General features: G+C 38.5%; 1 protein-coding gene across 2 annotated transcripts in view; it reads right to left on the bottom strand.

Annotated features, from left to right (window-relative positions):
• Window positions 1–7,970: 7,970 nt before the first annotated feature.
• Window positions 7,971–12,432, bottom strand: part of PKD2 (polycystin 2, transient receptor potential cation channel) — a 28,885-nt gene continuing 24,423 nt past the window's right edge. For both annotated transcript variants that reach the window (XM_058838267.1, XM_058838266.1), the window contains exon 15: window positions 7,971–10,700. In XM_058838267.1, the coding sequence (XP_058694250.1) occupies window positions 10,467–10,700 (234 nt within the window). In that variant the 3' untranslated portion in view covers window positions 7,971–10,466. The remainder of the gene's footprint in view (window positions 10,701–12,432) is intronic.

The raw sequence follows: 12,432 nt of genomic DNA, 5'->3' as shown, positions 1-12,432 counted from the left end.
CACCCTGTGGCTGAAGAATCTTTTCCTACTATCCAGTCTAAAACTTCCCTGACACAGCTTCAGGCCTGTCCTGGTTTAGGGCAAATTTGGGAGAGAACCTCCAAATGGGATCCCTCCAGAAAGCAAATTCAAGCTGCCCCTCCCCAACTTGGTTTGGGAAAAAGATTTCCTGGGAGAGAAGTGGAAAAAACTGTTTATTTAACATAAATTGAATAATATTAAACAATAAAACCTCTCGCTGTCCGATGAGATGGCAAATCCAGAAAAGTCCTTTTCATGTGGTGTAGCTTGGCTTGCTCAGGTTCTTATTAGTCACTCCAGGGCTGGAAAGTGCCCAGGCTCAGGCCCCAGTGGGCCACAGGCGCGAGCTCCTGGGTTTTTTCTGGGTTTCCACCCTAGAGCAGGTTTGAATGGATCCAAGAAAAAGAAAAAAAAACCCCACAGTCCAGAAAAAAAAACTTCTCTGCCTCAGCTAGCTAAAAATTAACTAAAAGGAAAAGAGAGCTCTGTCCTGCTGTCTGTCCATGCTGCAGACAACACCATCCAGCAGCAGGATGTTGGGCAGTGAGGGCTCTTTCTTAACACAAACTGCGGTTTCTTTTTCCCCCTCTTCACTCTCAGAGCCAGTCTGAAAGGTGCAGAACTTAATATGTAACATAAACAAGGCAACTGGGGATAAAAGCGTCATAAAGTCACCCCAGGACAAGGCCATTCCCTCCAGGTTCTGTCACAAGAAGAGATCAGTGTCTGTCCCTCCTCTTCCCCTCACGAGGAAGCTCGTAGACTGAGTTGAGGCCTCCCCTAAGTCTCCTCTTTTCCAGGCTCTGAAAAATGATGTTCACTTTTCCTAGTAAATTTTAAAAGGTTTAATAAAAAAGAAAAAGACAATAGGAGACAAAGACAATAAAACAAAGGGTTAAAATGGCCGGGTGCTTGGCATTCTGCCAAGAGCACACTTGCTCTTTTGGAAACACCCTTTAGATACCATTTCTATTGCATCAGCCTGTTGCATATTCATAAGTAATTATGCATAGTCAAACTTTTCTAACAGCTGTTTTGCATGGCCACTCCTTGGATCTGCCTTTTTAGAGGATGTGTCTATCTCCATTATCACCTTCAGTTTGGGCCTTGGTCCATTCTCTCCACAGATACTAGGTGTTGGTAATTGGCATGTCATCAGTAGGGTCCCCATCATATGTTCACTGGATGCTATCTCAGACAAGCAGACAGTTCAAGCATGACTATCAGCTATTCCACTACTATGCCTAAGTTTAGTTAAAATAAAAACTATAGCAAAACCACTTCAACAATATATATATGACATCCATTCTGATGGTTTTGTGAAAAGCCAGTATTATAGTATGTATTTATAACAAGGCTGAACAGACCAAGTGACCTCAGCCACTCCTCACATGCTTCGCCTCCAGACCCTCCACCTTCTCAAGGCCTTTCTGCCTTCGCTTATAACACCACTCCTTGAGAATGGTTGTAATTCCATTAGGCAGCTCACATATGTTGTAAATTTAACATCTTCATACATATGACATTAGGATTCATGTTGATCTGATCACTAATTATTGTATTGCTTTGTTGGTAAGATGTCATTGCTGGGGAAAATGAAAGCGTCAGAGCACAAAAAATTGTCTGAGAGTGTTCTGTACCTTTAGCTTAGCCCTTTTTAAGCAGAAGGAAACACCGAGGAGATAACAGCTATGTGGTTATTCTAAAAAGATTGACAGGAACTCCAGGTCCTGGTACTACAAAAAATTGAAAATGGAATTTTTGCCCTTGAGAAAAAAAAAAAAAATCATGCCAGATTTTAAAATGTAGACATCTACAGCCCATCTAATTGCAGCTGGTCCTTATAATTTCAACAGGTTATAATCGTGATCACAGACTGTGTTCCAGTCATAAAAGAAAATAATTTCAATATACAGCAGTGGTTTCTGAAAAAGGAAATAATCAAACTAAGTTGAATTACTCCCATTTTGAACAGGCTTTGACACCATATTGCACAGATAATATTTACTACAAAACTCCGAAATTTTCTTGCTTTCCACTACTTATTTCAGCAGCTGGTCATCTATAAGAATGTATTTACATAAAAGAAATGTTTCTTCCAGTACTGTCCAACACTTTGTACACTCATAAAATTCTATACCTCAGTTGCATGAGCAGAAATTACAGTAGTAGTCACACTAGACTTCTCTGTCACAACATGGGCTTTAAATTAAGATTTTGTTTTTCTCTTTTTGTCCAGCACTGCACTTCATGTGTTCTAGTGAAAGGTACCACTGCCCATGGCAGGTGATCTTTAAAGTCCCTTCTAACTCAAAAGTTCTATTATTCTATGATATACGTGGTTCTCCCCTTTAGTTTGGGGCAGATCAGTACAACTACATTGCTTGCACAAGCCAGGAGACATCCCTACAATAACTCTAATGTACTTTTACAAGCAGTGTAAGCAGGGGGGAAAAAGATTATTACAAGGGAAATGAGTCCTGAATCCCTGAGGTTCAAAAGGCTTTGAGTACGTGTGTGTGCCTGTATGTTGATACTATGGAGATCCTTAATAATTGCTTTGTAAAAGCCTGACCTTGTGACAAGAATTAGGCTCTCAAGAACCTCCTTCATAGCCCAAGGTTAATGGTCTTGACTTGTTTCTCACAATCTTTTTCATCTCCCACCCTCATTAGGGGTGGATTTGTCCAGCATTCTTTTAGGGGTACATGGCTCATTAAGCCTTTTCTTCATTAATCTGCTCCAAAATGGTCTTGAAATGATCCCTGGCTTCCACCATAACTGGTTTAGGAGCTGAATTATCCCTGACATTTGCTCCTTTCAGCAGATCTTAGTGAGAGTGTACCAGGATCAAGTAGTTTAGGGTGTTAAGACTCATGCATTGCTTGGGCTTAAAAATGACAGAACTGCCTGATACCATTGTTTTCCTGAGCTTTTTGTCATTTGCATTTAGCAGTTAAAAAGTGTAATATACAGAATTTAATGAAAATTCCTCTTTAGTTTGATTATACTTTGACAGCATGTGATTTAATCTGGACTCTCGGAAACTTCAAAAGACTTACTTTTAGTTAGGTTTTAGAGCACGCAATCTAGTCAAAGATTTTTCTTTACATCCTCTGTCTGAACAACTTCAATTAAAATAAATCACAAGCTGAGGGTTGTTGCTTTCTAGAGAGTTATTAAACTCAATTCAATTAGTCTGAATGAAACTTCATTATAGTAATCTTATAAGATACCACTTTTAAATTTTATTTCTTTCAGTACAGAAATTAAGGGTTTGATATTTTCTGTGCCAGTAACTGAAAGTAATTTTTCCTTGTAGTGAATGTGCATGAAGGCAAGAACAGATAGCAACAGGGCTAGATCACCCAGTTGAAGTGGTCATATCCCAGCAAGAATATTTAAAACTTACACAGTTTCTGAATGCTATAATTCAGAGGAGCCTGAAAAAGTTCTGTAATTATTTATTAAGAAGAAGAAAACAGTAAAAGGCAACTTAATTCTAATAGGAGCCTAAGGAGTAAACCTGTATTAATTCAGAGCTTTTATATATGCAGAATATAACTTAAATGGATATAATTTATTTTATATTATATATATATTTCTATAGAATATAATGTAAATATATAATTTAAATAATAATAAAAGAAATATATTGTATGTTTATATTATTATTTATTATAATATTATTTATATACTTATAATGGAATTATTTTATAATTATATAATTATATAAAATATATATCATATATATAAGAAGAATAAATATAAATATGCAGAAGGGCACTGATAAAACTGAAATCACTGGTATTCAATTTTATTCTTTTAGCTTCTTTTTTGTGCTAAAAGTATTTAATAATCAGTAATATCAATTGTTGGAGCAATTCTTCCAGAATATAGAATTATTTTAGTGGAATGTGAAGGAGGTTAGTAAGCCTGGTGGAAGAGGAGTATAAATGGCTTTTGATGAGGAGGCAGAAGGCTAGATAGGATGGAAAAAAATTTCAAATTTCAGAATTGCTGCCTTATTTTCAAAACTGACACTGAGTTGTTTAATTAATTCTGTAAAAAATTTACACATACTTGGACAACTGCATGATACAGGCTGCTGACTTTTCAAATGACAGATGTAAAAGGCCCATGACACTGACTTTGGGATTGTGACTTATTTTTCACAGTGTACCAAAGGTTTATAAATTGTATTTCTTCAACCAAAGATTTAACAAGTGCCTGAGTGTTACCTGACCCTCTGGTTCTCACCATGGGCCTACATGTTTTACTGATGAAGCCACTACCACTGGCTGGATTCTTTGGGCTGCATAAAAAAAAAGTCATTTCTTGACTTTCGTGCTTGTAGATAAAATAAGAGCTTTTTAGTCTGTATGCTAACCACCTGTGAGGAAAGACACTTGTTTAATTTGGGTTTTCTAGGAGGTGTTGAGAAATGTGCTTGTAGAGTAGCATCCCACTAAAGCAGAGAATAAATCAGTAGAAAGGTTCACAGTTCTGTATTGTTCTAGTACAGAGGAAGGACTGAAAAAAGATATCATAAAAGACAGAAAGAACTTATGTCAGGTGGACATTGGAAGCTGACAAACAATAATGATAATGAATATATTCACTAGAGAAGGAAGAAAGAAAACAATTAAGATGGCAACATCATGAAAAGTTTTAAAGTATATATGTCTATCTCTTGTCTTCAGAAACTAGTTATAGATTAAGAGCTCAAAACAACAGTTTCTTTACATGTGGAAACAAATGGATAGGCTCAAGGGCAGCGTAACTTAGCCTGCTGAAATAAGTAAACTCTGCTTCTCCAGTCTCACGCATTTCCTTCATATTTCAAGAGAAATAATCTTTGCCTCCTTAAGGTTTTGAATCATGTCTGGTTCATTCTCAAGAAAGCTGCCTTGCCAAAATCTTAGTCACCCTGCTTTTTCAGGGACACAACACTGCAATTACTCCCTCTCTCCAGTATTATGAAATAGCCATCCAGTATTATGAAATAGCCACCTGTCTTGTGATTATTTTTCCACTGACCCAGTGGGCACAAAGTCAAGTGCTGAGGATGCAATATCCTGTTCTCTATAGCTGCAGACAGGCACTGCAGGTAATGTGATTGAGATTTTTTCTGGACACACACCAGCATCATTCAAGGTGAGTAAAAATGTCCTCAAATGATCCCTGTTATGGATTTGTAGTTACATATTTTCAGCTTGCAAATTTTCTCTGGGATGCTGATAAACACTACAAGTATTCAAACTTTTATTTCCTGGATGAAAAATTTCAGTATTCCTTGCTACCGTGTCAGGTTCTCTGCACACTTTATACAAATGATATAAAAGAGAACATCATAATTTGGAAAACTAAAAAAAAGGTGAATAGTTTTCTCATAATAACTGGTAAGTGCCATTTTTATAAGCATCAACTTTCTACCTCTTGAACATTCAGGGAAGTGCAAGTGCTCACTTTGTGTTCAGCTCTGTCTTTTTACACAAAAGGTACATAGCAGGAGGAGAGAGTATAATCTGATAATGCAACAGCAATGTCAAGAAAGACTCCTGGAGTTGCTCCCCTGGGTCTTCCATGTGACACGCTTCTGTGTTTGCTAAATAATCTTTGATTATGGTTTTTACAGACATGAACAATTTCTTTCAACCTAAATATTTCCCTCTTTTTAAAAAATAGGTTCTCCTTTCAGATTGACCTGATTTTCAGTGCCATAAAAAAAGGGAGAAGTCTCCTGAACGTAAATGCTTTTCCTCTCCCAGTCCACATCTCCCTCCTCTTCTTGCTGGGCATGAAATTACAACCATTTAAGACAGTTAAAACCCTTGTCAAACCTGCTTCTTCACTTAACTGTTTGAAATAGCTAAGCCAGTAAACACAGCTGGCCTTTATTACACAGCTGTGACATCACAGGAACACTGAGAGAAATGGAAATTTCTTTCCAGTGCTTGTCAGCTCTGTCTTTCTGCAGCACAAGGTTTCTTGCGGCTGCATCTTTCTGCACACAGACATCTGAAACTGGGGAGTTGGGGAACTCAGTCTGACAGCATCCATCTTGGCTCCAGGAAAAGCTGATGGCAGTACAGAAGTGTGCTTACCTCAGACTTCGGAATGAACTTGTAATTTTAGGTTTAGCCTGAAAGGAGCATTCTTTTCCTTTGAGTGTTGCTCAGAGTTTACATCACACCACTCTCCATGCAACAGTGGAAAGCAGGAGCCTGAGCAGCACACACAGGCATTTTTGGCAGAGTTAAGTTTTTATTTTGAAAATACCTCAAATGTGACTTCCCAGAAAACAAAGCCTAACTTTTCTCACTGGAAATTTTTTTTTCAAAACTAAAGTCTTTTAAACTGAACAGGAATTAAAACAAATTCTAACTCTGTAAGAGTTAAATATAATTGATTTGTTTTTTATGAATAATTCCTTATTAAACATTTTGTCCCCTGCGGGCCTCTGCTAATCTTTAACTCTTTCCACAACTTTGCAAATTAAATTACTGGTCTCAACTTTTGTGAAAATGTCACCAGCAAAAGTGTGGCTGATGCAAACTGTCATGATGGGCCCTCTGGCATTTATTACTAATAAATAATTTATTTACTAATTTATTACTAATGACTTTTTGAAAGCCACACACCCAGTACACTCCCCACATCTCAAAACCCTTCTTGTTACCTTCCTGGCACCCCACTGCTGGCAGGCCTGCTCCAAAACACCTGAACACCTGGCTGCAAGAAATCTGCTCTCACACTTCCTCTAAATTCAGGCCTGTTACAGAAGGCACAAGTTTGCCGCTCTTTGCCTCCTGGATGCAGTTTCAGTCTCCCTGAGTATTCCTTGGAGTAGAAACAAAGAAGAGCTGCCCCAGTCCAAGGAAAACTTGTGATGCCACTGCTGTTTTAGCATTACTGGTGATTAAGCAGCATGTTTGTAGCAGCCCTCTGATCCAAGCTGGAAGAAGTTGAGTGTGTGTTAAGGCAGCAGTGTGAGGTGACACAAAACACAACTCTTTCGAATGTCAGTCACCTGAACCATTAAATTGTCCCTCCACCTTTCTGTACCTATTTTGCATGATCAGTGCTTAAAACCTGGAAGTCCTTGTTATACAAGTGACAATTGCTTGCAGACCTTGTATCTTAACCTTTTTATTTCTTTTCCTCAGTTTTTTCACCAAGTTTTTTTTCTTGTTTAGATTTACTGGAGAAGAATCTTGGAATATACAAGGCATCCAAATAATGCTTGTGGACATGGAAGATTTACTCCGAAAATCTCTTATTTCAAATATGCATATCAAACTGCACTTCCTGAAGAAACCTTCCAAGATCAGCAATGTTACAGCATATACACAGTATTAAATAAATAAATAAAGTTCCCACTTCCCACACATTGTGACTTCTATAGTGCACTGACTAAAGGCTTAATATTCTTAATAAATTTAGTATGTATGTATTTCATTAAATACTGAGATGTATTGACATTAATCATTCAGTTTTCATTAATAGTTTTATTAATACAGCTGTCCAGAGAGGACTGTGGGTTCTTACATGGGAGCCTAGGCTTTCCAAGCTCTATTCAAACCCTTCAGATGCTACAGTATTCCCTCCTGAAACAAGTGAAAAAATGAAGGGGAATAGAGAAAAAAAAAGACTTAAATTACGCAGCACGTAATGAAGAGACAGTTATTTGTAGCGGGAGCTGCTACCTGAAATATCAGAAAGGAGACCTGTGCGTTTACAGAAATACAAACCTGAAATAAAGTGTGTTAAAAAATGATTGTTTGGGCAAAGAAGCAGTAGGATCAGCTCAGTCCTCTGTGTTCACCCTCTACTTTCTTTATTAAGTAATGTGAGAATAAGGTATGAGATAAAATAAGACAAATAAAATATAGGATTCTTCGTGTTCCATTATAAAAAAAAAAAGTGTAGGCACAACGTTTGCTTTGTAGATTATATGAAATGTTTATTAGGAAGTAAAGTGCTCATTTTTACAGATCAATACATTCTTGATCATTATAGAAGACTTGCATAATTAACAGCTTCCTAATAAGACCAAACACTGTACATTACTATGCAAAAAACTGTACCTTTGTAATAAGTGACAAATGATATTATAATCTAAAACTGAAAAATGTATCAATAAAATGTTTGCAACATTTGTCAAGTGGTAATGCACTTACTGCACCTACTTAAGTGTTAACATACATGGGTACCCCACGGAAACTTATTGCACTTCAAGATGAAGTTTGTTATCAAGTAATGATACGTTACATAAATACACCCCAACAAATAAAACTATTAATGCAAACATTTTCATAATAAACATTTGGTACAAATGAAAGGTGAACTGACTGAATTTACATTTTGAAAGACACATTTTGGATATGAATATAAAGACAAGGCTCTATATATTTAAATTTCTTTGGTATTGTATTTTCTATTTTCCTTGCACACCAGTTGGCCATGTGTACAGCTGGTGTTTCGTTTTGGTCTGTTTGTTTACAGTCAGAAATGCAGTTCAACACTGAAAAGCTTTCTTCAGAAAGGTTTCTGAGGTGTTAAACCCTTCAATCAAGGCAAAAGAGAGTTTAATCTGAATGTCCTCATTCCACACAAATACCCTACCCACTCTGCTGTGCACTGTTTTGGCAAGCTTATGAGGACTCTTGTGAAAGGCTATGAATTTCTTCCCAACACAGGACAAAATAACCCACACAAGAACCACAATTTGTTCTCCTACATAATTCTGGTCCTGAGACACAGCTACTATGAAATTCCAATACTGAATTTCCGCCTCTTCTACCTTACATTAATTAGGTTTCTGCGTGTATTGGCTTCTCACAAAGTTAAAAATGGAAAGGCGTGAATTCTATTTAGTTTTAGCAAGTTCCCTGGTTAGAGGAAAGGCATTCTGAGCCACTGCTCATCCAGGCAATGCCATTGCAAGGATATATGGAACATGGAAGCTTTGCCTAAGCAGAACTCCCACAGGAGTGAAGAGATAAAAACTGCTTGTTGAAACAGAAGGCACCAACATAACAAATGCTACTTATACTTTGTCAAACTGGCCTTTTTTTCCTCTATATACCCTAGTAATAGCTGAGATGTGGTTGATCATGTAGCTTTCCATTATCTTTTTCACCAGTCTTCAAATACCAGACAACTGTCATCTTCAGGAAAAAAGGCACAATTGACAGCCTCCCTCCTAAACCAGCATTCCACATATGGAAACACATTGCTAGGCAAAACTCCAAACACTGCCTCAGTGCTCTCTATACGAAAACAACAGAATTTCAATGTTGTACGTCCTTTCAAAAATAAAGCTTCTATGACACAAAGCAGAAAGAATTAAATACTAAAAATCAGTGATTATACTACAAACACCCCCAAAGGAATCCTGTGTTGCACCTCAGTAGAAAAGTCTATGTAGAAATGTACCTAATGATTTTACAATAGTTTAGTTAAATGTAAATATAGACCACATAGTTAAAATGTGATTAGAACTTCACATGGCACAAGATCAGATTTTCCCAACTGTCAGAAACTCCTCTGCCCCTTTCTCTGTCACATCCAAGGAAAACTTAGTGTTTTTCAATTTTGTGTGTTTTTAAATAATATATTTTCTGCAAAGTAGCTGTATTTCTCTAAGAAGCTCTGGAATGTTTATCCAAGAAACACTTAAATCATTAAAACATAGCATTAAAAAATGGGCACTTTGCAATATAGTTGAAAATTATTATGTTAGTTGGGTGCGAAGAAACAGCTCAAATATGTCTTCCGAAATGCATTCAGTTTCTACCACAGAATGATGTAATTTAAACTTGCACAAACTAAATGCACTTTCTTCTTCCTAAAGAAATGTACCTCTCAAAACAGGAAAAAAATAATATTTTAAATTAAGTAAAATATTAGTATACCATGAATAACTCAGAAAGACAAGTAAAAAGTCATATTAAAAAAAAAAGTGCTGTTTTATCTGTCAGCTGTTATAGTGAATAAGACAATCTGATGTCATATTATTTTAAAATTTGCTTTTAAAAGCCTTTAAAAACTGTACTTTCCAAGAGGAAGCAGAAAATTGATAGCCTTTGAGTGTGCCAGCCACTGCTTATTATTTTGTCTGAAGCTTGCTGCCCTCGTGCAAATGTTCCCAATAATATTTTTAAGGAATCAGATTTCTGTCCTGGTAGATTTTGCTCCACCCGATATCTATTCAGTTTCCTGCATTTTTGTTTCCAAGGGTGACACTCTCACTGCTGGCATTACACATGGCTTACACAGGTCTGAAAAGGATTTGTGGAGTGAATATTTATTTTTTCCCACCTGTGAAAAATGCCTCAGTGGTCTGATCACAACGATCCCCTCATGCTGGGGAACAGCGCTGGGGTATTTGCTGGCTGAATACTGACCTGAAACATTTGGAATCACCTACAAGGCTCAAGCTACACATGGATGTTGTTCCCCCCATTTCCTGCTCCTGCATCAACACCATCTGACTGGGAAGACGATGGCCGGGAGTTCCTGGAGCGAGGTTGGCCGTTCAGTCCCAGGGGTGTTCCCAGGCGATGGCTCATTTGGGAGGCCGTATCATCTGACTCCCAGCGCTCCAGCTCCTCTCGCACCAGCCGCTCCATTTGTTCCCTGTGGATTTCACTGTCCCGGCCCAGTCTTTCATCCTAAACAAATTAAAAGACACGAGCTGGAACGCAGTTTCCCAGCAGCAGTGTAGGCAAAACCCTATACAACCATAAGAAAGTCTAATATCACTTGAGTACTTCCACAGACTAATGGGGAAACAGTTCCCATAGTAAATTGTTTTATTTCCAGGGATGAAACACCCAGGTTTCCACCTAGGAAAGTGCCATCCTGGGCTCCAACCTAACCCCTTTCCTATACCCATGTGCACAGCTCCTCCATTCACTTCTATTTTCAAAATGGCGCCAGCCTCGTGGACAGATCCACCATTTTGAATGACCTGGTGTGATTGTTTTCCCACCTTAGCCACATGTGACCCTCCTCCTCCTCCCCTGTTCCGGGCCCCTCACACTGGGTACCGCCCCCACACCAGGCCCTGCCCCTTCCACCAGAAAACCCCTCCCTTGCACAGACCCCGCCTCCTCCAAGCTGGCCCCTCCCAGTTCCTGCACTCCCAGCGTAGGAACCAGAAGTGAAGCTGGCCAGGACTGGAAGGTAGCCATCTTAGGTACTACAGATTCCAAACACAGGGTGGTGCCTGCCAGCCAGCGCTTCCGTATCCATGCCAGCACAGCTCCCTCCTCTCCGGAGGAAGGCATTGATTCCTCAGATTTGGATAGCGATTCTAGATCACTGGGCAGACTTATGGAAGCAAGCAGCCGGGAAAGGGAGTTGGGATATAGCTGGAAAGTTGCAAATTGTAGCAGCCCCAGTTACACTTAAAAGAGGAAAACACCCAAAGTAGGAGTTAATTCTATATGGCAAATTAAAATAACTATGTAAAAGCATGTAAAGATTATGGGAGGAGATCGCCCTATTTTTAGAACCTTTTGCAATTAAGTTTTTCTAATCATGTGCTCGTGCCACATGATCTGAAACATCTTATGCCTCTCCTCTCACCCACAGAGCTTCTCGTGTGGGAAGCAATTTGGAAAAAAAAGAAACATTTTTTTTATTAAAAAAATTTTTTTTTATTTATCAAAGCACTGATAAATGTGCTTTGGGCTCACTTGACTTTAGAGCAGTTAAGTGGAAATAACAAGTTTGATAAGCCAAAAGCAGGCACAGTATATCCCCAGAGCAGTTCTGGAGGACATTAAAAATGCTGCCCAAAATGTTTTATTCCAAACACCAGATGGCACCACCCCACAACAAAGTTTCTCTGACATTCACCAGGGCATTGATGAGACATTTATTAAATTTATAGACAGACTAAAGGACACTATTAATAAACAAATTGACTGTCCAAAGGTAAAGAGGAGTGGCTTAACAAACTAGCAGTGTCCAGTGCTAATGTAGAATGCAAAAAAATCATAAGAACACTCCCTCCTGAACCAGAACCCACCATTAAACAAATGGTGGAAGGCTGCACCCATCTCACAACTACAGAACAAATAGTAGCCCTGGCAGTCAGAAGAGGGGTAGCTGATGCTTTTGTAGCACAGAATAAACAAAATAGGAGATGCTTTAATTGTGGTGAACTGGGCCAGCTCAAGGTGAAATGTGATAAAGACTTTTTACAAGAACACCCTTCCACTTGTCCCTCCACTGCATGTCTGGAGTGTAAAGAACATTTTAAACATTGTCCCCAGTTCCAATATCACCAGCAGGTCCAGCCTCATCCATCTCACCAGCGACATCCAAAAAACTTCCAGCCGAGTATGGGGCGGCCCTGTGCTATGACACCAAATGCCAGGCCATTCTGTTCCTCCC

Source organism: Poecile atricapillus, chromosome 4 (genome assembly GCF_030490865.1).
Source record: "Poecile atricapillus isolate bPoeAtr1 chromosome 4, bPoeAtr1.hap1, whole genome shotgun sequence".
NCBI lineage: Eukaryota > Metazoa > Chordata > Aves > Passeriformes > Paridae > Poecile > Poecile atricapillus.
This window is presented reverse-complemented; position numbering and strand designations above follow the sequence as displayed.